Below are 26,436 nucleotides of genomic sequence, written 5' to 3' on the forward strand. Positions count from 1 at the left end.
TGAGAGAGCACTTTATACCTCCGAGAATAGCTGGTAAAAAAAAAATAGGGGGCTGGAGCGATAGCACAGTGGGTAGGGCATTTGCCTTGCACGGGGCAGACCCAGGTTCAATTCCCAGCATCCCATATGGTCCCCTGAGCACTTCCAGGAGTAATTCCTGAATGCAGAGCCAGCAGTAACCCCTGAGCATCGCCAGGTGTGCCCCAAAAAGAAAAAAAAAGATTAAAAATAGTGTTGGTGATATGGAAGGAAAAAGGGAACACATACATAGCTTGTGGAAACATAAACTGGTACAGCCATTATGGAGAACAATACAGACAACCCTTGAAAACCTAAAGCTAGAAATATTTTTTATTTACTTTTTAAATTTGTTTTTTGCTTTTTGGGTCACACCCGGCAATGCACAGGGGTTACTCCTGGCTGTGCACTCTGGAATTACTCCTGGCAGTGCTTGGTGGACCCTATGGGATGCTGGGAATCGAACCCAGGTCGGCTACATGCAAGGTAAACACTGTGCTATCAGTCCAGCCCCCGAACAGGGAGATAATTTAAGTAGAGCACACACTCAGTATGTTTTAGGTATTAAATTGGATTCCTTGAACTGTGGGCCCCAGTCCACACTCAACATAGCTTGCTGGGGCCTCTGAGCATCACTGGCCCTTGCACTGCTGACCATCTCCTAGCCAAGTTTGCTAGGAATGTCTCTCGGTGCCAGATTTTTGCTGGGTTTAAATCCAATTCAAAAATTAAGAGTAGAAATACCATATGCTCTAGTTATTCCACTTATTGGTATTTTTCCCAAAATATAGAAACAAAAATTTGCAAAGATATGTCTCCTATATTCATTGTAGCACTACATTCAACAGTCAACATTGGGCAACGACCTAAGCACTATTTGTCCTTTAGTGATTTTTTATTTCTTTTAGACCACATCCAGAGCGGTGCTCAGGGATCACTCCCCTGGGGTTTGGGGAAACATGGGATACCAGGGATCAAACCCAGGCTGGCTGCATGAAAAAAGCACCCTATACACTATACTATCACTCCAGTCCCCTTTAATAATTTTCAAGGGTACTGTCAATTATTTTCTTGTTTGCTTGTCCTCAATCTTTACTAAAAATTAGTGTATATGCCTTGATATCCTTTTTGAAAACCTTTAATGTTTTTCTAATTTTTTAGTTTTATAAAAGCATTTTTCTATTCTGACTTTTGTTTGAGTTCTGATTATTGCTCTACTGCTCACATTCATTTATTCATTGACTTATGCACTTAACAAATGCATCGGAGATACTTAAATTCCAACCACTGTTGTAGGTTCAGTGAATAGCACATCAGTAAACAAAGAAGACATTTCTGCCCTCAAGGGGTTCACATTCCAATGGAGGTACAGAACATTTCAAATTAGACATGCAAGTGTTTGTATATGTATATATGAAATTAGTTATGTATAGTGATAACTGCGATAGAGAGAAATACAGCAGGAACAGACCCAATATTCCTAGATTTTTGTGAAGTGTGCCAGAAGATAGGTCTCTCTTTTGAGAATAAACAGCCTATTTATATGACTGATGCTATCTTACAACTCTGTTGTTCTCTGGATTGAATTACTGATCCTGCAGATCTTATCAATGAGGGAGGTAATTTGAGAGCCAGGAAATGAGTGTTTATTTTCTATGGCAGCCTGCCTATGGGAGACTGGAAATATTGTAAAGGCGCCCTCACTCCTTGGGGCAGATGCTTGATTATAACAGAAACAAAAACAAGCACCTTTAAACATAGCTTTTACTTGTAATGCTGGGATGCTAGCTGGCTCCGAGCCAACCTTTAGAGAAGCATAATAACTACAATCAGTGTCATCTCATATATGAATTCCTCAAATTGTACCCTGTCAGAAGGGTCTTCATGGTTTCCAGAGCGAATGCCATAGAGACATACTGGTCCTTGTCTTTACGGCCTGTGTGATTCCCGTTCCCGAGGAGATGCCTGTGGGATTTTCAGTTGTTCCTCATTGAAACATCCACATCCTGTTTCCCGAGATTTATGCCCTACGACCTCTCTATTTATGGGTTTGGCTAGCCCAATATGGGCGTTAGTGCTGTTCTTTTCTTTATTTTCATGACAGGGAAAGAAATCATTTTAACCATCAAAATAAATCTAAGACACTTCTAGAGATTTCCGTCCCAAAGTTGGTGGAGGCTAAGTTAATGTTATAATTTCTGAGTACACGTGCAAATGAGTACTTCTGCCTTGTGCGCATGCAGCATGGGCGTGTTCCTGTCTCTAGTGGGGCTGCTATTGACACTGGAGGCGCTATTGAGGGGTGAGAATCTACGAGGTCTCCAGCTACACTTGTCCTCATTGCTTCTTCCCTCCAAGATCGCAAAGGAAGTTCTAGGCACGGGATGGTCATTGAAGAAACACCGAAGTTGGAACATTTCTCCATATCATTTTCTCATTGTGAAGCGTGTTAATAATTATTGTTACCTGACAGACTCATGGCGAGTTCAGCATCGGGGTTAGTACACGCAAGCCATCAAAAACTTAAATTTCTGTGTTCTCTCTGTCTCTGTCTCTGTCTATCTGTCTCTCTCAGTGGTGGGGAACTCAGCTGTTTTCAGAGCTTAATCCTGGCTTTGGGGGCTCATACTGGCCTCTGGGGATCATATCCTGGTGAACGTGTGTAAAGTCAACTCTTGCCCCATTGCACTATGGCACTGGCTCCCTGTTTCTTGATGTGATAATGACATCATAGTCCTGAATATTAGCCTTCTAGTACTAGAAGTACCAACACTTAAATTAGCAGTAGTAGTTAATATTTCTCCCCCACTAATTAGGTGACTGATGCTGGGAAAATTATTTGAACTTTCTGTGCTAAAAAATGAGAAAAAGCTAACATTGTCCATTATATATGTGGACTGATACATGATATTATTGTCTGGTGGTCTAAATGAACTAACATGGATGATTGAAGCAGTAGCTGTGTTTTGTGTTAGCATTAAACTATCCTCATGGTACTATCAGCTAGAAACACTTGCGGTACTCTTTGTCACCTGCAGTGAGTCCCCACAATGCTTCCTTGAATAGAGGCAGTACTATGGCTGGATCAGTTTTTACGATTTTTATTATGATATGATTTAAATAATGATTTTATCATTCATTTATCACATGAATGATAAATCATATCACTATGATATGATGTTATATGATATGATGCACCTTAGCAACAGCCAGAGAGAGAGAGAGAGAGAGAGAGAGAGAGAGAGAGAGAGAGAGAGGGAGAGAGAGAAAGAAGACTAATTACTTACAGGTTTTGGAGGGTGTATGCTACACCCTGGGCGACCCAGCAGGGTTGCAGGAGAGTGACCACGCATAGACCTGGATTTCTACTTTTATTGGGGATGAGGGTGAGGTGACAGGGTTTCACAGATTCACTTTTAGTAGGTGAATTAAAAAATTCTCGTGGAAATTGCAGTGCAGGAAGGACAAAGCATGAGGTCAAATGGTCAGTTATCCAAGTCAACTAGAGCACTCTCTGGAAAGGTAAAAGGGTTTTCAAGAGTGAGGCTGTCTGACTGTTTATCAGCTTGTGTAGCCGGTAATGTGTTTGGTTCAAATGTTTGAAGTTGATACCTTTGTAATAAAAAACTTAATGTCAGGTACTTTTATTCTAATAAAAAATATGAATTGTTGTGCTTACCCCGTAACATAGTTTATTATAAGTACTCAAGACTGTGTGCTCTCTTGTAACTACTCCTGCTATTGCCACTGCTATCACTATTGCCACTGTTAACTGCTCCTGTGACAACTACTGCAACTATCATAACTTTTTTATTAGTGTTGCATTGGCAGCCCAATTCGATGCAGTATTCTAAAGAGCTTAGCTGTATCACATAAATTGTTGTTTTCCCCATGCCAACAAACCGTAAGAAACCACCATCCAATTTGTGTTTTTTTTCCCTCTGAGTTTCTAGAACATTGATGACAGTCTATTGGGGGCAGAAAAAGCACATTCAATTAGAAAGACACCAAAAGTTTTTGTCCCAATCCTTGGAATGACTACAGATAAGCCTCTTCTATCGGTAGCAATTGTCTTGAGACAGGCTGGATGTGGAAAAGGGTTCAAAGAGAAAGTGTGAACAAGAAAATAAAAAAGTTAGGCCTATTTGGCAGCTGCACTGGAACCCTTCAGAATTCCACCTGGAGAGAAGAGGCCTAAGTGGAAAAGAAGGCCACAGGCCACTCTTGAATTTCATGGGATCTTGAGAAGAGAAGCTCTAAGATGCCTTGCTCAGTCCTTTCTGTCTTTAACATTCCCAATAATATGTCTTTGGAGTTAAAGTGATCCCACTCCACCTTGGAGGGAAAAACAGAACAAAACCTGGAGACTGAAGAATCTTTTCAGACATCCTTTTAGACCAACTCACACAATATTCATTTGCTAAAATCATTTCAAAAGAGCCAATTTACCTGATGAATACGTGTAACTTACTGAAAATTGAACCATGTATCATCAATCCACTTGCTGAATGAATTAAAAAAATAAAAAAACAGCTGGCATGGGAGGCTGGATACAGTAGGTAAAGAGCTTGCCTTTAATGAAAATAGTTTCAAAACAGCAGTCAATCCGGGTTCAATCCCCAACGCTCCACATCATTCCCCAAGCTCACCAGGAGAGATTCCTAAGTGCAGAGCCAGGAATAACTCCTGAACACTGCAGAGTGTGGCCTCCAAAGAAGTGAACAAAGAACAACAAACAAACTAATAATAAAGTGTTGCTGGTTCTATCCCAGGTCTGTGACCCCTTATGGCCCAAAGAGCTAGAGCCCAGGAAGAGACAAAAAGAAGATGAACACTTTCTCAAAGAAGACATATGGGTGACTATTAGGCATATGAAAATTTCCTCGTAACTTATTATTTGGGAAATGCAAATCAAAACAACAGTGAGATATCAGATCACACCAGTAATAATGGTTCATAGGAGAAAAATCTGGCAATAGCCAGGTTGTTGGGAGGGTTGCAGTAATTAAGAAGCTCTCATTCACTGTGGTGCTGATGTCATCTGCTTCAGCCTCTGCAGGAAAGAGACATGGAGATTTCTCAGAAAAGTAAGAATATGACCCAGTGATACACTTCTCAGCATTTACTCCTCTCCCCCACAAAAACATTATTTCAAAAGGATATATATATATATATGTATATATATATATATATATATATATATATATATATATATATATACACACACACACCAATGTTCTCTGCAGCTTGGAATGTAATAGTCAAGATATGGAAACAAGCCAAATGTCCAATTACATATGAATGGATAAAGAAATTGTGGTATTTGTATACAGTGGATGATTGTGTAACTGTAAAGAAGGACAAAATTAAGGAACTAGAGTGTATCAGGCTGGGTAGGTTCGGTTGCAAGATAGGAAACAGACAACAATCTCTTGTATGTGTGGAATATAAAGATACACAGTAGGGGAGTGACAAATGGCCAAACAGAACAGAGCTGGAGAGTTGGGGCACAGAACCGAGTTTACTGAAGCCTTGGGAAGCTTAGAGAGGAGACGTCTTGGAGACAGTGATGGAGGGACGTGAACATTCTGGTGATGAGTGTGGTGCTAGAATTCTGGATGCACGAAACTATCATTTTCAGTACTGTAAGCCAGTTCAGAAATAAAAAGTGTTTTTCACAAAGGAAAGAACTTAAGAGCTATACTTGGCTCTGGTCAGTTGATGCCTAGTAGAACATGGATGCACACTTACCAGAGCTTCCAAATTTTCAAGTGGAATAAATATGCTTTTATGAGTTGTGCTGATGCTTCCACGTGGGCAAACAATGACACAAATGAAACAAACCCTTTGAGGAGCAAATGCATCCCATATGTGGGCTTGGAACTCCTTAGGGCCCTGGACTGAGCAATCTCCCTGCACACTTGGGCATGTGCCTTCTAAACATGCAGGTGAGGAGTGCGTGGTCCCAAGGTTGTGCAATGTACAGGTATTTGTGATTTTGCTAAGGTACGAATTTGTCTCCCCATGTTCAAGACTGAATGGTGAATGTGATATATTAGCTGACAAATGTGCTTCGTTATCTTCCCAGTGCCATCATTTCACTCCCCTCACTCCCCCCAAACCAAATTTGAATATATAGTACCTTATGAGGACTGGAGCAATAGCACAGCGAGTAAGGCATTTGCTTGCAAGTAGCCAACTCGGGTTCGATTCCTCTGCTCTTCTCGGAGAGCCCGGCAAGCTACCGAGAGTATCTTTTCCTCATGGCAGAGCCTGGCAAGCTATCCGTGGCATATTCAATATGCCAGAAACAGTAACAACAAGTCTCATAATGGAGACATTACTGGTGCCCACTCGAGCAAATCGATGAACAATGGGACAATAGTGCTACAGTACCTTATGAAACAAAGTCTTTTCTTTCAGAAAGGGCTGTGGGAGGGAGTCAACTTCCCATGATGAAAATAAAAGAAGAGAAATTGAAAAGATCTACTGAATAATCGGGGAAAAATGCTTGGGAGTTCGAGGTAAAATTTTGTGAGTGTAACTAAAGGAATTTTGAGTGAAAACAGTCAGCACTTTTGAGACTATGGTAGCAAATATTAGGCAAAAAGAACGTGAGATGATGACTTGAATTATCAGTTATACTTGAACTTCATTCTGTATCACTGTCATCCCATTACTCATCGATTTACTCGAGTGGGCACCAGTAACGTATCCATTGTGAGACTTGTTATTACTGTTTTGGCATATCTTCATTATAATGGGAAATACATGCTGTAGAGTATTTTTCACATACCAGTTTTCATTTAAGGAATTTTTTTGAGAGATTAGGAGTAACCACTATGAATCTCAAGGACTTATCCTAAGCTCTTTTAAATTTCTGTATCTTTCATAGTTTCCTGAGGGGAGTTCACTGCTTTTATTTATTTATTCATTTTGCATTTTTCTATTTACTTTTATAAACTCCCATACAATGTTTGTCACAGATAATTTTTAATAAATTGAATACTTTGAATTATTTAAATGTGTTATTTTCCAGTTTTAAACATTTATGGCAAACAGATATATATGTATATATATACGTATATGTATACGTATATATATATATATATATATATATATATATATATATAGCACAGCAGGTAGGGCATTTGCCTTGCACACCACTGACCCAGGTTCAATTCCTCAATCCCTCTCAGAGAGCCCGGCAAGCTACCAAGAGTATCTGGAGCGCACGGCAGAGCCTGGCAAGCTACCCATGGCGTAGTCTATATGCCAAAAACAGTAACAACAAATGGGAGCTCAATTTCTAATTTTTTGAGAATCGTCCATATTGTTTTCCTAAAGGGCTGAACAAGTCGGCATTCCCACCAGCAGTGAAGAAGAGTCCCTTTCTCCCCACATCCGCTCCAACACTGGTTGTTTTTGTTTTTTTGGATGTGGGCCAGTCTCTGTGGTGTGAGATGGTATCTCATTGTTGTTTTGATCTGCATCTCCCTGATGATTAGTGATGTTGAGCATTTTCTCATGTGCCTCTCAGCCATTCAGAATGTTTCCTTTCCAGCAGGTCTGACTTTGGGGGGGTGGGATCTTCAAACAATAATAGTGAGTTTTTTGTTGAAATATTGAGTGTAATCAAAGTAAAGAGAAAGTAAAGTGAAATTTATCAGCTACACAGGTGGGGTTGGGGGCTGGGGGTGTGGGGGGATGTGGGGGAGTTTTACTGTGGTTCTTGGTCGTAGAATATGTACACTGGTGAAGGGATGGGTGTTTGAGCATTGTTTAACTGCGACTTAAGCCTGAAAGCTTTGTAACTTTTCACATGATGATTCAATAAAAAAAAAAGTAACAACAAGTCTTACAATGGAGACATTACTAGTGCCTGCTTGAGCAAATCTGTGAACAAAGGGATGACAGTGCTACAGTGCTATATATATATATATATATATATATATATATGTATATATATATGCATATATATATATTTGTTAATTTTGAAAGTAGTATGTATGGTTTGAATGGTGAAAGTGGGGGCATGCCATGCCCGAGTCTTAGAGGAACATAAGAATATAAATCATACTGTTTTTAACACCTAAGCAATGCTTAGGTTCATGATTTGTCCATGATTTGAAATCCCTGCCTCTCTGAATATCCTTATTTCCTTAAAGTGTTCATTCAGTTGGGAATATTAAGAAAAGAGATTTCTTTCTTCTCAAGTTTTAGTGTTTACTGGCTTAGGAATAATATTAAACAAAACCAGCCTTTGTGTTTCCCTTTTGAGTCCTTATCAAAAAGTTCAGGTTGAAAATGTTAGGAGCACGTTTAAAATAAAGTATTGGAATCGTGAGTCTCGGGTTTTGGCTGTAGGAATCTGTTTGTAGTTTTGTTCAAAGGCACAATGTTTGGAAAGACGTGGATGCTTTAAGTCTAAGGCCTGAGGACTATTCCAGGGATGAAATTTCTACCAATAGCCGCAATCATCTGTCCATTTCTCCTATCTTTTGAACTATTGTGCTATCTTCTGGCATCTCGAGTACACATCAAGCAAAAAGAAAAGCTCAGTTGTTAACTGAGTCCAGTTGTCTGGTTCTTTTGTTTGGTGAGAGGTTTGCCTTGCAGCAACAGAACAGTTACTAATAGAGGTACCACCTGTTCAGACAGTGAGTGCACAGCTTATCAAACTGAAAAGGACAAGATTAGAAGAAAGTGAAATTTCCTTTCTAATTGTCATAAATGACTTCCCTCATCAATCTTCATTTTCCCTTCTAGCGTCCTACTCAATTATTGGGAGGAAAATATTAAAGACAGAATTTAGACACAATGACTTCTTTCTGACTTTTAGACATCATTAATACTAAATGTAGGTTTATTAGGCCTGGCATAAATAGGTACTGGACATAAATAGTTGATCAAGTAAATGACATGATTAACAGAAAATGCAGTGTGAACAGAAATTACTTCATTTTCAAACTGGAGTTTTATTCCAAATAGATTTTCCCAAGTAGTTCCAATGTTTTGTGTTGCTTTGTTTTCCACTTATATATGTTTTTCTGGATACTTTTGCATACCTATAATGGGTTATTGTTATTGTTGTTGTTTTTTTCTGAAGACAGTGCTGTTTTTACCACTTTATCATGAATTAGTTGTTTATTTGTTCATTTTCGTAACAAATATTTTGAAAGCACTGATAACATACAGGCTAGTTGATGAAAATTTATATGAATAAGTAAGAAGGAATACGGAAATCCAAATAAATGCACAAATGCTAGTGTTAAAATGTTCATATCATGAAGAATATGATTGACATTATTTTGACCAATTATTTTGTTTTACATGCCAAGCTTTTTTCCTTGGTGAAATACTTACTTTTGCTTTGACTCATGTTTGCTTTAGTCAGTTGCCTTGGTACTTGCCTGTATTTTGAACTTAACTCTGCTGTCTAAACTTAGACTATAAATTTCTTTTATGTGCACTCACTATTTAAATAATTAACTGAGTTTTTTTCAGCTTGGTACAGCTATTTCCTAGTAAGAAATCCTATAAAATATTTTTGATGTTTAAAAATAATGAACAAAGTGTCTTGCCTGCACGGCAGTCTGGCAAGCTACCCGTGGTATATTCGATATGCCAAAAACTGTAACAACAAGTTTCACAGTGGAGCAGTGGAGACGTTGCTGGTGCCCACTTGAACAAATTGATGAGCAACGGGATGACAGTGACAGTGATACAGTGAAGAATAATGAAAAGCAATTGGAACACCAAAGCCTAGAACAAAATATCTATGTTTTAATTCATCATTTAATTTTATAATTTAAGATTTTTAATCTTATTTCCTCCTAATCTTCAAATAAAACTTAAAAAATTAATGATTTAAAACTAGATGACTGGTTGAAGAAACTCTGGTACATCTATACAATGGAATACTATGCAGCTGTTAGAAAAAAATGAGGTCATGATGTTTGCATACAAGTGGATCAGCATGGAAAGTATCATGTTAAGTGAAATGAGTCAGAAAGAGAGAGACAGACATAGAAAGATTGCACTCATCTGTGTAATATAGAATAATAGACTATAAGACTAACACCCAAGAATAGTAGAAATAAGTACCAGGAGGCTGTCTCCATGGCTTGGAGGCTGGTCTCTCATTCTGGGCAACTCAGAGAAGGGAACACCAAGTAAAATGTGGTCTGAGGTCATGCGGGGGAAGGGTGATGCGTGCCGAATATAGACTAGAGACTGAACACAATGGCCACTCAACACCATTATTGCAAACCACAACACCTAATCAGAGAGAGAGAACAAAAGGGAAGACCCTGCCATAGTGGCAGTGTGGGGTGGGGGGAGACGGGACTGGGGAGGGTGGGAGGGATGTTGGGTTTACTGGTGGTGGAGAATGGGCACTGGTGAAGGGATGGGTTATCGAACTTTGTATGGGGGAAACATGAGCACAAAAATGTATAAATCTGTAACTGTACCCTCACGTTGACTCACTAATTAAAAATAAACTATTAGAAAAGAAAAAATTTAAAAAAAATTAAAAATTAAAAAAAAACTTTCCAAGTTGGGTTTTGTGTTGGGTTGTTTTGGGGAGGATCTGGGGGGAATGGAGGACTTCTGGCAGTTCTTAGGGGGAACCATATGAGGTCCTGGGGATCAAACCCTGTTCAACTGTGTGCAAGGCTAGTACTCTGCCACTGTACTATAGCTTCAGCCACCCAATTTGGGTCCTTTACAGGGAATTTTTATGGTATTTCTTTAGAGCAAGTTTGATTTTCCCAGAATATAAAGTTAAATATAAAAAAATGTTAAATTAGAAAAGCTTAATTTGTTTTCAGTGTTTATTTATTTTGCAAATAAATGCAGAATCACTGTTAATTGTATTTTGGGATTTAAATAATTACATTCTTTAATTAGAAGAAGTAAATGGTGCCTTTCAAAATTTGATAAAAATTCTTTGTTTTTCAATCCTCTTTGCCATTAGGTTATTTAAACTCCTGGGATCTGCTTATTTGCCTGTCTTCTAGACAAGCTGGTGGAAAATACTGCATATCCAAGGAAGATATGTGCCTTTTAGGGTTACATCAAAAGGTAATATTTTTAGCTCTAAGTTATTCTTAATACTTGAATTTTGTGGTCCAGAATTAATGGTAAAATATATTTCTTGCAAAATCAGAATCATTACATATTTTGAGGAAATTCCAACACATAAGGACATGCCTTATTGTTTTTGTTGAGTTTTTACATTTATTTTTATTGACCTAATACTGGTTTATGAGACTTAAATTTTTATATTTTTGAGAGTTTTTATGACATGTTACTAACAATGTAACTATATTATGTCCACCACCAAAGTCCCAATATTCCTCAATCACAGTCTATTAGACCCCGTCACAATTTAGCCCATTTTCCTCCCCACTTGATAACCTTAGTTCTCTGGATAGAGTCTAAGATTTTGTTTTTGTTGGCTATTCTGTTTACTTCTGTTTGTTATATCTGGCATTTATTTTTATCCTTCATACGTATTTCAGTTAGCATTATCTCCTCTACTTCTATCCATGTTGTATCAAAGGCAAAATTTCACAGTTTCTACTTGATGAATAATATTCCATTATTGATATATACTGTATCCTTTTTATCTACTTATCTGTCTTTGGGTACTTGGGTTATATACAAACATATATTCTCTTAGTTTTGTTTTTGTTCATTTTTTGAGTTATACCTGGTATATCTCAGCGTTACTCCTTGTTCTGTGCTCAGGGGTACTCCTGGTAGGATTCAGGGGCTGATATAAGGGGGAATAGGAGTCAAACTCTGGTTGACCATGTGCAAGACAAGTACCCTACCCACTATATTATTCCATCAGTCTCAATATATCCTCTTATTTTTAACAAAGAAGTTGGGTTGTCTAGGGAAGCTAAGCCGATTATTTTTAGTAGTAACATGGTATTATAATACTATCCTAGTTACTTGAGTTTTTCACAATTGACTGTCTTCGTAACTTCTTACAATTTCTAACTGTTAGTTTCCTTGACTTTACACTGAGTACATTCTGTTGGTCCTTTGGGTATCCGCTTAGCAATTCCTTCTTTATTGTCATAACCAACTTTCCTCTGTCCTTTCTTTAAATGTCTGTGCATTCTAACACCACACCTAAAATTTAAGTAGTTTGTTATATCTACACTATAGCTATAGTTTAAAACATTTAAGAGTTTTATGTTTGCACGCTGCCTGGCAAGCTACCCGTAGCATATTCAATATGCCCCAAACAGTAACTTACAACAAGCCTCACAATGGAGACCTTACTGATGCCCGCTCGAGCAAATCGATGAGCAACGGGATGACAGTGACAGTGACAGTGATGTTTGCACGCTGCCAACCCAGGTTCGATTTCTCCGTCCCTCTCGGAGAGCCTGGCAAGCTACTGAGAGTATCTCGCCGGAATGGCAGAGCCTGGCAAGCTACCCGTGGTGTGTTCAATATGCTAAACATAGTAACAAGTCTCACAATGGACACATTGCTGGTGCCCGCTAGAGCAAATAATGAACAACAAGAGGACAGTGCTACTGTGTTTGCATATGTTGCTTCTTGTTGAACATCTCTTTTAGGGCATAGCTTGAAAAATCGAACTCATCGCTTTCTGTGTTGAGTTACTCTGTTGGTCACAAATATGATTGACCAATTACTTATTACATAATTTGGTGGAGGGGGTGTCACATTCAGCAGTGCTCAGGGCTTCTGGCTCTGCACTTGGGGATTATTCCTGGTGGGCTTGAGGGGCCAAATGATGAGCCAGGAATCAAACCTGGGTTGGCTGTAGCTAGGCAAATGCCCACAGACTGTTCTATCTCTCTGCCCCCTCTGTTATGCCTACCGATAAAAATCTAGTCTTTAGCTTTTGAATTTTGCCTTTCCTTTTTTTATCTGCATGTCCTCATTAATTCTAAGTAATTAAGTTCTAAATATTTCTCAAATATCTTATTTCCTCTTCATAATTACTTTAGGATTGGAGCGATAGCACAGCGGGTAGGGTGTTTGCCTTGCATGCGGCCGACCCGGGTTTGATTCCTCTATCCCTCTCGGAGAGCCTGGGAAGCTACTGAGAGTATCCCACTCACACGGCAGAGCCTGGCAAGCTACCGTGGCATATTTGATATGCCAAAAACAGTAACAACAAGTCTCACAATGAAGACGTTACTGGTGCCCGCTCGAGCAAATCTATGGACAAAGGGACAACAGTGCTACAGTGCTACATAATTACATTACTGGTCAAATTACCATCATGTAAATCAGGAGTGCTGCTGAATCTACCTCACTGATTTTTCTGAAGCAGATGTTCTTTTTTTCGCCCCTGAAATCCACTAATGAGAGAAGAACTGAAGAACTATAAAGTGCTAGCAAACCTGTGACTACTGTGTTTAAACTCTAGAATACTTCCCCATCCATGATAGAATAGAGCCTCTAATCTTTGCATGTATCAATCAACCTGCCAGAAGAAAATAAATGCCATACTCAAAAGGATTTAAGCGGTGAGAAATGAAGGAAGGAGCTTTTATAGAGGTTTTGGCAGCATAAGAGAAGTATAGGAAGATCAGTAAAGTCATAAGATTTTACCTGTCTTACCAGCCTTATTCTGGAGAAGGATAGTGAAGGAACGGTGCAGTGAAACCTAAAGATAATATAGCCAGTAAAGACTCGATATAGATTTAAGGAAATGTAGCTAATTTCAGATCATGATTGCAGAGAGGAAACCTGGAAATACACTAAACCTCTTACTTTTACCCAACAACCAATTTCTTGCCAAGATCTCCTGTTCAGATTAACAAGCCCAAGATCTCCTAGTGGTCAAAGGGCTAATGAACCTGCAAGATATTACTCATAAAATCAGTCCTCTGGGGATATAGAGCAGGAAGGAGGAATAGATCCAGGGAGAGAAATTGTAACTATGTAGCATAATACCCTATTCAAGTGCCTAATCAATGGATCCCTCATACACCTCTCTCTTGCCTCCTTTTAGCTTGGAGTTCTGCATTATTTTTTATCAAACTATTTTTTCCTTTATGCATATTGCATTCTTTCATATCTTCGTTGGTTCTGTTTCCTCTCCCTGGAATACCCTCTAGCAGATCTCTCCACATCAGGTTTTATTTGGCTAGTATTGCTTTGCCAGATAGTACTTGGCAATGTTCAGAAACGTTTTTTGTTTGTCTTATGAGGGAAGAGTGTGTGATCCCAGTAATTTAAAGTTAGAAGCCAGGCTAAATAGCCTTCAATACACACGATAGCTCCCCAACAACAAAGAATTTCTTGGAGCAAGATGTTAGCCATGTTGAGGCCCTTTCAGGTTCCTTTAGATGACACTAAGTTTCTTAATCTATTAGTTTCATCATAACCATGTAAGACATGGGGCTAGATTTCCTTGCCATTTCACTGCCACATTCTTCATCTCTCTATTTTATTTTACTCATCAACTTGTGTGTTCTCTTTGCTGTATCCCATAAAAGCAAGTCAGACTTCACCAGTTAATTACAAGCAATCTCATTAGCATTCATATTTGTTGGACAATACAAGCTTCACTTGGAAGCTTTCCCATCTCTTTCCCCAGAATATATAACCTAAATACTTAGAAATACATCTCTTCTGTGTCTTGCTCTAACTTTCTGCTTCACACCACTACACTTGAGACCTCAAAATACGTAGGAAACACTTCTCTATTGCAGCTGCCACTGATGCTCTAGTGAGAGTTACTTTTTCTGCCCAGGGTGTCACCTACAGTTTAAATAGAAGAGCCTGGAGTCCTTGCATTTTATCAGTTACCTCTGAACTGGAACTAGATTTAGTTTCACATAGAATAGGGAGAATGTTCCTCTCCCAAGTTGGTTTTTAACTTCTCCCTCTAGGCCTCAAGGGAAGATCCAGGCTTACCACTTAAGCAGCAGAGAGTCAAGCATGAAAGCTCTATGACTCTCACGTCTCTTCCTAGGGCTTCTCTGGTAGTCTAGTGCCAGCACTTGCTAGCTGAAGGATTTGGGTATGTTATTTAATCTCTACAGGCTTCAGTTCCTCTTCCTGAAATAAGAAGGCATTAGATACTGGACAGTTTCCAAGAACACTTGTTAGCTTTAAATTTGCAGGAAGTTTTTCATGGGAGACTAGTAGAATCGGTGATAAGAAGAAAACGGAGCAGAACAACAAATTATAGTATTAGAACAGATGGGATGGGAGGTGTGAGTGAAATAAATGAAAGAGAAAGAGTACAGTCTCAGTTGAAATTCTCTTTCTAATGTTTTAATCTTTCTAATTATGAGACTGTTTTTCATGTTTACTCTGAAATATCTTAGGCTCAGAAAAAGTGCAAAACTATTAAAAAAATTCTGTATAATTTCACCACACTTTGTCTATTCTTATTTATGTAACTGAGTTACAGTGATAAATATTAAGAAATAAACATTAGTACAGAATCTTGATTATTAAATATTAGATATTATTTTGATTTTAACAATTTTTGGCAACTAATACTATTTTACTATTCCAGTATTGAATATGAGATCCTTAATGGCATTAAATTTTTTAAATCTCTTTAGCCTTCTCTAGCTGTGACAATTTCACAGTTCCTATGTTTTTTCATGATCTTAGATTTGTTTTTAAGAGCCGTGACCAGGTAAAATGTCCCTCAATTTGGATTTAATGCTTTCTCATATACTTACATATCTCTGGACAAAAATAATAGGGATGTTCCCTTCTCAGTGTCAAATAACAGGCCATATGTCATTTAATTTGATGGCATATGTTGTATTATGCATCGCCGTCTTATTCATTATGTTAACTTTGATCTCATGGCTAAGGAGATGTCTGCTTCACTGTAGATAGAGCTACTATTTTCTCTTGTAATTAATAAATATGTTGTAGAGTGGTATTCTGAGACCACAAAAATATTCTGTTAGGGAATGGAGAGATAATACAGCAGGTAGAGAATTTACCTTGCACACAGCTGATCCAGGTTTGATTCCCAGCATTCCACATGGCCACCTGAGCACAGCCAGGAGTAATTCCTGAGTGCAGAGCCAGGAATAACTCCTGAGAATTGCCAGGTGTGATCTCAAAAGAAAACCAGCAACAAAAGAGTCTGTTAGTCTTCTAATGTTTGTTCACTAAATTTAGTGTCCATGGCAGTGTCTTGTTCACATTAACTATTATTTTGGTATATTAATGACAGAATTCTATTTCTCTGATTCGTTCTACATTAATTAATGGGAGTTTTTCTGTATTGAAGAGCTATTATTTTCTTAGATTATTTGTACTTTCTGTGTTTTTATGTGCCTTTATTTTATATTTTGTGTTGTAATTCAATGCAATTTTATTTTGTAGCTCAGATCATTACAGTTTTGGTCACTGACAGCTCCTCTTTTGAAGTATACCTATCATTCTTTTTTTTTTGCTTTTATTTATTTTTTATTTTTATTTTTATTTTTTTAACATTTTTATTTTATCACCATGTGGAAAGTTACAAAGTGTTCAGGTTTGTGTCTCTGTTATACAATATTCAAACACCATCCTTTCACCAGTGCCCATATTCCACCACCAAAATCCCCAGTATACCCCCCGCCAACGCCCCCCACCCCCACCCCCAACTGTATAACTGATGAATTTCACTTCATTTTCTCTTTACCTTGATTACGTTCCATATTGCAAAACAAAACTCACTATTGTTGTTGGAGTTTCCCCCCAAGAAAGACAGCCCTACTAAGGAAGCATTTGATAATTGGTTTTCCATTAAAAGATTGTATGTTTTCAGTTTTTAGAAAAGGTCGTGAGGCCGCGTTAGTGGCCGCGCGGTTCGGATGTGTTCCAGTCCCGCAACCCGAACCCGACACTTGCTGCTCAGTGTCGCCAGGGCTCCATCTGGAGAAGGTGTACCAGCTGTACCTCCTCCGTCTGGATCCCAGTGTTGCTGCCCCGGTTCGGGTCCGGAGCATTTCTCCGGCCGCGTTGCTCACCAGACTGCCTGGCCTCTTTTCTCTACCTATCATTCTTAAGCACGATATTAAATTTCAGATCCATCGATGCTACAAGATCACCTGTAACTTTTATGCCCCAGTGCTGTTATCAACCATTTCTTTAGGAATTCTCATTCCTTTCATTGGAGGTTGATAATTATAAACCAAGGTCTGTTTTGCTTGGTGTGTTCCCTGCTATTGGAATGCCAATGCTTGTCAGCTTCTCCAGTTGGACAGATGTTGGATGTATGCATACAAAACCACCTACACATTTACACGTACTTATGAGTTTCTCAAGGTCTATATGTATGTATACATGTATCAGTCTGTATATGTTTAAATACACTGATTCATGCCATCGTTCCAATTCAACACCACCACGTTTATTCCACCAAGTTTATTGTGACCCCTATTCTCTCTTTGTTCATTCATTCAGAAAATTGACTATTATTATCAGCATATTATTTCAACTCCAGCATAGCTATACATTAGGTCAGAATTTTTAGTCGTTAGTTTTGTTTGAAATAAAGTTAAAATAATTTTCTGAAGTAACTTAGTTTTGGTCTGGCCTCTCAACTGCCTCTTTGGTATTCCCTCCTGCAATTGCCACCTTTTAGGAACCACCAATTTATTTTCCATTTCTACAGGTTTGTCTTTTCCATACTGGCATTTAAATAAAGTAATGCAATTTATTTCATAGCAAATGTGGCTTCTTTCATCAGGTGTATTTAAGATTATGCATATTGTTGCACTACTCAATGGTTTATTCTTCTTTAATAGCTAATAATATTTACTTCTTGTATATGTAACTGTTTATTCAGTTACGAGTTGGAGACACCCTAGCTTGCTTCCAGTTAAAGTAAATAATAATTTTGTCATATGCATTTGTGTATGTATTTCTATATAGCTATAATTAAAATAATATCTTGATGTGGACGGTTAGAATATACAGTAAATAAGTTTGACCTTAAAACTTACTAAAATTTGGAAAATTTTGAAAATATTTTATTTTTAATTAATTTGCTTTTAGGGACATACCTGGCTGTGCTCAGAACTTACTTCTGGCTGTGTTGGGAACACCATATGTGATGTTGTGGATTAAACCCAGGGTAAAGGCAAACCCTTTATCTGTTGTACTCTTTCTTTGGTCCCCAAAGTCTTAAATGAAATGTTAAAAAAACTGAAAAACTTTTCTATAGCAGTGACTATATCTGTCTCTTGAATTTAACAAAAAATTTAAGTCTAACATGAGAAACATTTTTCTTTTATTTGTTTATTTTGTTTGGGGGGCCATACTTGGTGGTTCTTAGAGCTTACTCTTTGTTCTGAGCTCAACAATCACTGCTGGTGTATTCAAGGGACCATTTGGGGTGCTGGGGATTAAGCCCAGGTTAGCCGTATACTTTCCTTGCTGTACTATCACTCCAACTCAAAACATTTTGCTTTCAGAGTTACTTTTATCCTGTACTTAGAGTGTTAATATAGATGAAGGTTATGAAAAAACCTAGGAAACTTTCCCTGTAGAATATCCCAGTAACTTTATAGACTCACTCATTCATCAATCAAATTTACATTTATTATTTACTTAGATGTTCCCCTTCCTATTTCTGCAACTATTTATTAACGTCTATGAATTTTGGCCTAGTTTGGTAATACAAAAGCTGTCAAGAATTGAAAACTCCTGACTTTTAGGCATATAAGCATTTGTGGGGAGACTGTAATCATGATCTAAATATATTTTGATGTAGAAAAGACTAACAATGTTAATTAATACATGTAATATTTCTATGTGCCAGTCTCCATCCTAAATGATTGATGTAGATGGTTTTTATTTATTTATGTCCATTCTTTATATATGAAAGATTGAAGATCAAAGAAGTTATTAGGTTCTGGCTTATAAATGAAGCAACCATGTTTCATGTTCAGGTACTAACTTCAAATTATATTTTCTTAGGCATATCACTACAGAACCTTCCAAAATAGATATTTATTCCCTGTTATTATATTTTATTCTAATGGATGTTTTTAAAAGAATACATAAATTCTAAATGATACATGTTAGATAACTGTACCTTTGGAGCATGAATAATTTGGAGCTTTAAGAGTGAATCATGGCTCATTTATGCAAACATAAATATTCAAAACAGAACTTGCTTCACATTTGGGGGGCATTGTAGGATTTTCGAGGACCTTACCTTGAACAAAGGAAGGATACCTGCTCAATTAGGCTTCTAAACACATCAAAGGTTATAATCGAAGTTCTTTATGAAAAGTATCACTAAATTTTTTATAGAAAATGAATGGCCAGAGGTCCCTCTAGGCAGATGGAGAATAAGGTAAATTTAAACTGTATTGGTCCCTATTCCAACTAAATACTAAGGTCTACTAACCACTAAGTTTAGTAACTAGGCACTGTCTCACCTCAAATAGCCAGGTTCTAGCATTTCAATGGCCGAGTGATTCATTTCTGGCTCTACATGTTTGTAGGATTAGCAGTCCCTAAAAGCAGGATGCTGTTTTTAGTATGTAGAGCACTGAGAACTATGGAAACGGTTATTATTTAAAAGTATGAGATGATTCTCAGGTGAATTTGATGAGATAGTAGTTGCACGTGAAAGATGATGGGAAGGGAATGGCTCTTGTCACTAATTCTCTTCGTGTTCAAAAAGTTAAATGAAGAATTTTAGAGATTATATGATTGAAAAAAATAAAATAAAAATTATGAGTGCTTGTGGCTGGGGTGATAGCACAGCGGGTAGGGCGTTTGCCTTGCACACGGCTGGCCTGGGTTTGGTTCCTCCACCCCTCTCGGAGAGCCTGGCAAGCTACCAAATGTATTCTACCTGCATGGCAGAGGCTGGCAAGCTACCCGTGGCATATTTGATATGCCAAAAACAGTAACAAGTATCACAATGGAGATGTTACTGGTGCCCGCTTGAGCAAATCAGTGAGCAACAGGATGACCGTGATACAGTGATACAGCGATGAGTGATTGTATAGCTCTAATGAAGAAATTAAGAAGTGTATGTGTAAATGGCACATGCTTTGTAAAGCATGTGTCATTTTTGGTTTGCAAATCACCAAAAGAATAAAATAAAAACATGCCCAGTGTGAATTCTGTTTCATTTTAGTGATTTATGAAGTTGTACTACTACTCTTACTTATAAAATAAGCATTCAAGTAGATTTTATTTTTTCTTATTATGATATGTAAAACATAGATTAGGTTATAGAAAATACTTTGGGATTGAGATCTTTGAAATATACATTTCTCTTCTCCCAGTTTGATCTCTCAAATATCCTAGGGCTTAATATCATTACCATTTTCTAAATGCATTCTAATCCTTTCAAAAACATGAAAATGTTATGCCTAGAAAATCAGCAGTTTATATAGATCCCACCACATGTACATAAGGCATTCACCCCCCCAAATTATTATTCATTAAAAATATCATTTAGATGATTATGATTTGTTGATGCAGATCCGAATGTAACATTATGACACAATGGTAGGGAAAGCAGTGGGTATGTGGGAATCTCTGCTCAATTTGTTATGAGTCTAAAACTTCCCCCCTAAAACCTATTAAAAATAATTATTACCACAGAAAAGCTGGAGAAATGCATCACATTAAAGCCAGTTAATCCAAGTTAAAAAACCACTTTGATGTTCCACTTGGCAATGATACAAATCTTATATGTTTTATGATGTCCATAAAAATAAGAAAACACAGTAGAATACAGAACAGATCATTAAACCTAACCATTAAAAGGTTAAACCATGTAGATCATCATTGTATGATCCAGAATTCTCAAACTTGTTTCATTTCTCTATATTGAGGTATTTGGGACAACTATTTTGGTGCTCAGTCCAGAGTACACTGGGGATAATATTTATGGTGTCACGTGTCACCAAGTTATGTCATCTCCTGTAACTCTGAGTTCCACAGGTTTGTTTTGGAGGAAAAAGCACAGGAAGAGGTCATTGGGTGGGGGATGGGAAAAAGGAAGCGGAAGGGTGAGAACAATTGCTTCTCTTGTCTTGACTCTCTGGGTTTTTTAAAAACCTTTTTAAATCTCTAGCTGTTTGTCTAACTCCAGGTTTAATGTAAAATCATCTATTTTCTGACATTTTCTTTCACATCACCTTCTTTTCTGTGTGAAAATTCTACAAACTGCATTTTGTCTTTGCAGTATCCAAATGTTTCCTGTTCATTAATTCCATGATTGTTAACCATTTACCTGGACTATTCTAATTCCTCTCAGTGTGTAGGGGAAATTCAGCGTGACCAGGATGCTCTGAGCATCTGCAGTAGCAGTACACTTGCTCTGAATCCTTCAAAAATTGGGATGAAGCTTTTATTTTTATTTTATTTTATTTTATTTTTGCTTTTTGGGTCACACCTGGCAATGCACAGGGGTCATTCCTGGCTCTGTACTCAGGAGTTACCCCTGGGGGTGCTCAGGGGACCATATGGGATGCTGGGAATCGAACCCGGGTCGGCCACGTGCAAGGCAAATGCCCTACCTGCTGTGCTATCGCTCCAGCCCCGGGATGAAGCTTTTAAATGGACCAGTGTCAGTATGTAGAATGCTACATACCTGATGATGATCCTCTTCCTGGCCCGTTGAGTATTAAAACTTCTAATCAATAGCAACTGAGTAATGATAATTGAATAATCCAGTAAGCTGGATGGGGAGGAAAATTTAATGTTCAAGTTTATTGACTTTTGAAGAATTTCACAATCTCATTAGAAATGTTATGTATGAATTAACAAGGAAACCCTCCATTCACCAAACTTGTACCTATTACGGCTCCCTTCATAGTTCTCTGTCTTCTCCATCTAGCCTGTATTTGGAACTGAAAACTTGAAGATTTTATGAAAACTTTTTATTTCTTAGTTTTTGTCTGAAAATTCTCACTTTTGAAGTTAAGAAATGTAGATAAATTTTAAATAGAAGGGACATCATTTTTACAGCCTTTCCTAATTCCCAAACAATTAGAGGGCAGCTTACTCAACTTTTGAGATCTCTGTAGACTTCCAAAATAGGCTTTTAAATATCACTGTATCACTGTAATATTTTTGCTCATTGATTTGCTCCAGCAGGCACCAGTAACGTATCCATTGTGAGACTTGTTGCTACTGTTTTTGGCACATTGAATACACCACGGGTAGCTTTCGAGGCTCTGCCATGCAGGCAGGATACTCTCAGTAGCTTGCCAGCTCTCGAGAGGGATGGAGGAATCAAACCCGGTCGGGCCGTGTGCAAGACAAACACCCTACCCACTGTGCTATCGCTCCAACCCAAAAACGGTTCTTTCCCTCCACCCCAGATCACAGTGGGTAGGGCATTTGCCTTGCACGAGGCTGACCTGGGTTTTATTCCCAGCATCCCATATGGTCCCCTGAGCACGACCAGGAATAATTCCTGAGAGCAGAGGGAGTAACCCACCATGCATCACCAGGTATTACCCAAAAAGCAAAAAAAAAAAAAAAAAGTAGTGAGATATTGGGTAGTATCCAAAAATTAAAAAAAATATAATAATGATGACCTATGATGAATAAGCTCAAGGTTAAACTAAAAGCCAAGTCTTTTAAGATATTTTCTTTAAGAGTTGCCTAGAATTATGTTTTTAAGTTTTATTTCCAGAGTAAAATTAAGAAATCAACAATTGTATAAAGTGAAACTGCTTCCTCTCCCATATCATTATAGCTGATGTTCACTTATTATATTCAAGCAAATTTTATGTGCATTTATAAATTTTATGTGCATTCATTAGAAGCTATACCAGTACATTAAAATTTAGACCCAGTTGTACTTAGTTATGGTTAGCTTACAACAACATAGGGTGAGGGGAGAAATAAGGAAATTATATTGATCACCATAGTTATGTTGTACAGCATTTATTATTTTGCAGTTTTGAAAAGTAATGAAATTTTTGATCCAAATATTTTAAAACATACTTAGTACTCTTTCATGTTCTTGAGTACAGTGATCTGTTTAGATAGATGTGTTAGTAGACTTGGCAAGGTTGCTGATAGAAATAATACTTGTAAACATCAGGCTTTTGAGTAAAAATTATATTCTGTGGAATCACAGAAAGGGTTCTGCTGAAACTCTACCATGATTCTACATAACCTGGACTGATGTTTAGAGTTTAAGGGTTGGAGAGCCTGAAAGTCTTGTTTCAAAGCACATCAAATTCATCACTAAAAACTTTATGATTAAATGATAAAACTGATAAAAATCTTTTTTTAAATTTTATTTTATTATATTGAATCATCATGAAAAAAATACAAAGCTTTCAGGTATAAGTCTCAGTCATATAATGATTGAAACCCCATCCCTTCACCTGTGCACATGTTCCACCACCAAGAACCCCAATACACCCCCCTCCCACCCAGCCCCCACCTAAGTAGCTAATGATCTTCATTTTATTCTCTATACTTTGAATACATTCAATATTTCAATAGAGAACTCACTATTATTGTTTGGAATTTTCCCCCAACAATCAGGCCTGCCGAAAAGGCATCATTTAATAATTTCTTTTCATTGCTGAGAATGAAGACTCTATGAGGTTTTGGATTTCTGATATTTTAGTTCAGTTCACAGTCTAGATGCATGTCTGTAAGAAGCCGCTCTGGGTGCCAAAATGGGTTAGGAGACCTCTTGGATCATAGTCTTTAGGAGTAGAGGGTCTGTCCAAACTGATAAAAATCTTAAAGCAGGAGTGAATTTGAGAATAAGGATTTGGGGAAATGGGAAAAAAGAGAAGCTAATTGCTGGACTCAAGGGTTCCAGGTTATAGTGTGGTGAAGTGCCATGATAGGGACCACCATCTTGGTTTCCCTTTTCCTCTCTTTTCTTCAGGTGGCCCTGAGTCCCTTTTGGTTCCATCAGGGCAAAGTGGAGAGTGTACAATATTTCACAAGTGTAGAATGAATTTATCTGAAAGTAGTCACTAATTTTTCAAAATCTGAATCTTTAAGCTAATTTATTTGGTTCTGAATGGACTTTATCAATATTTGACATTTTTTGAGTGGATTTAGTTAATAATAGCTAGGAACAGATCTGTAAATTCAGAAGAGGAGAGGTAAATCTGTTGATATCTTTTCTCTCCTTTGTGAGTTAAAATATATATTTGAGATTACAATGACATTTATGACGTTTTCTAAACTTTTATCAAAACAGAGTTTTGTGGTGCATGGCTTTATCTTTAGGATTAAAAAGAACCCTTCAGTTTGAGCTAGAGCCTAGATATAAAGTTTCAAAATATGTCTACCACAGTTACCACTGTCTGTGAGTCAATTGCTGGGGTACTTTGGAATGTTAAAATTTTGTTGATGTTGAGTTATATTTAGTACATTTTGGTCAGAGAAAAATTTACCACTATCAAGTCATTTGTGTAACTCCATTTGCCATTATAGACAAATTCTTTATATTTCTAGCAAATATTTTGACAAAAATGTATAAAGATATGTGTTTCTAAGTAGTTTGAAAAATGTATAAGAGCACTATTTTTTACATTATCAAATAAGTTTCTTTATTATTTTTAATTGGAATGGTGATTGGCAGAGAGTTCAAGGTAGGATATAGATGACATAGATACTGATAACTTCCATTGTGTTTTCTTTCTCTTATCATTTGTGAATACTTAACTTAATAGACTCTTTTTATAATTCTTTTCAGGTAAACATATTGCCAGAAATACAGCACCAGCTTTGCAGAAAGGAAGGATTATGTCAAATAATTAGAAGATTTCCTGGTAATCTTCCACTTGATTCTTTATGCATAAATTTGAAGTCTTCCTGAGAATATCTTAGATTAGCATTTTTTAGATCTTATGTCTATGGATTTCAATCTGTTACAGACCTAGAATCCACAAGGCTTTGTCAATGGTATTGCTTTCTTAATAAAGAATATTCATCTGGCATTATTTTTCCTTCTTTTAATTTTGCCTTCTAAGTTTTTAAGTAAATATTTATTAATTTGTGCTTATCTTTAAAATAATGCCACTTCATTTAAAATTTTTATAAATAATGTTTATAAAAAACCTGCATTTAAAAATATTTTATCTGTTCAATATTAAGCCATTCTGATTCTATCATAAGTTTCTTCTTCCTTATATACTGTCAACCTCTCTGTAAGTTAAATAAAAATTATTGAAGGATGGGACTGGAGTGATAGCACAGCAGGTAGGGCATTTGCCTTGCACGCGGCCGTCCCGGGTTTGATTCCCAGCATCCCATATGGTCCCCTGAGCAGCGCCAGGGGTGATTCCTGAGTGCAGAGCCAGGAGTGACCCCTGTGCATCGCCGGGTGTGACCCAAAAAGCAAAAAAAAAAAGTTATTGAAGGATTAAATTCCATGTCTTGACAATATTAAAAATGTGGGTCAGAAACTACCATCTCCAGTTTCTCCTTATATTCAGAGTGGGGGGAAAAAAATCAGTCCTTGGGAATAAAACTATAGCTTACATTAAACCAATCAGTGAAAGAATCCCTCAGATTTCTTGTTTAAAATCCATTTATTTTTAATATCTTTGAAAATCAGTCCTTGGGAATAAAATTATAGCTTACATTAAACCAATCAGTGAAAGCATTCCTCAGATTTCTTTTTTAAAATCCATTTAGTTTTAATATCTTTGATATTTGTAAATATCATAGTGGAAAAATATCCCACTATGTGTTATAATCAAAACTTAGATCTGGATAACTTTAAATTATTTAAAAATTGTTTCCTAATGGAATCAGAAAACTGGCTATCTTAACCCATCAGCTTTTCAACAGGACTTTACTCCCTCACTGAATATAAACTACAGTAGCATGCTATATTAGAAAGACTACACTCTTTTACCATCATTTACTAAGGATTAAAATAAAACCAAAGTGAAGTAGCAGTTCAACTTTCACTTTAAGATAGTTATTTAAAAAAACATTAGTTGCATTAACTTAGTTCTGTAGTTATTGATTCACATAGCTAGTGTAAAAAATGCCATGATCTGAATTTGATTTTGTAAATTACAGTTGATGTAGTTTAATTTTATATAAAATACCAAAATAAATATTTTGCGATAGGCAGTAAACTAGTGATTCCATTAGTGTGTTATTAAATATCTAGAAATCTTTTAAGGAATTTTTTTTTAAAGTTTGCATTTTGAATACATTATACTTCATTATTTTTATTTTTGTCTTGGGCCGCCGGGAGCTTTGCTCGGGGTGGGGAGGGAAGCTGGAGCCTATCCTTTCCAAGGGGCCCCGAGGAAGACAGCCAGGTATGCGGGCAAGAGACTCTCTGCATCACTCTCTTCTTGCTTTTAAGTCTCTCTCTGAATGTTGACTGTTGATGGGATTACACACACCTGGGTTCCTCTGCCGGTACCTTCATGCATGAGGCCTGTCCTGACCCTGAAGAGCCTCCAGTGC

General features: G+C 37.3%; 1 protein-coding gene across 2 annotated transcripts in view; it reads left to right on the forward strand.

Annotated features, from left to right (window-relative positions):
- CPED1 (cadherin like and PC-esterase domain containing 1) overlaps positions 1 to 26,436 on the forward strand; it is a 320,153-nt gene that overhangs the window by 54,136 nt on the left and 239,581 nt on the right. For both annotated transcript variants that reach the window (XM_055138503.1, XM_004602249.2), the window contains 2 exons: positions 11,000 to 11,106; positions 24,701 to 24,776. In XM_055138503.1, the coding sequence (XP_054994478.1) occupies positions 11,000 to 11,106; positions 24,701 to 24,776 (183 nt within the window). The remainder of the gene's footprint in view (positions 1 to 10,999; positions 11,107 to 24,700; positions 24,777 to 26,436) is intronic.

This window comes from Sorex araneus, chromosome 1 (genome assembly GCF_027595985.1).
Source record: "Sorex araneus isolate mSorAra2 chromosome 1, mSorAra2.pri, whole genome shotgun sequence".
NCBI lineage: Eukaryota > Metazoa > Chordata > Mammalia > Eulipotyphla > Soricidae > Sorex > Sorex araneus.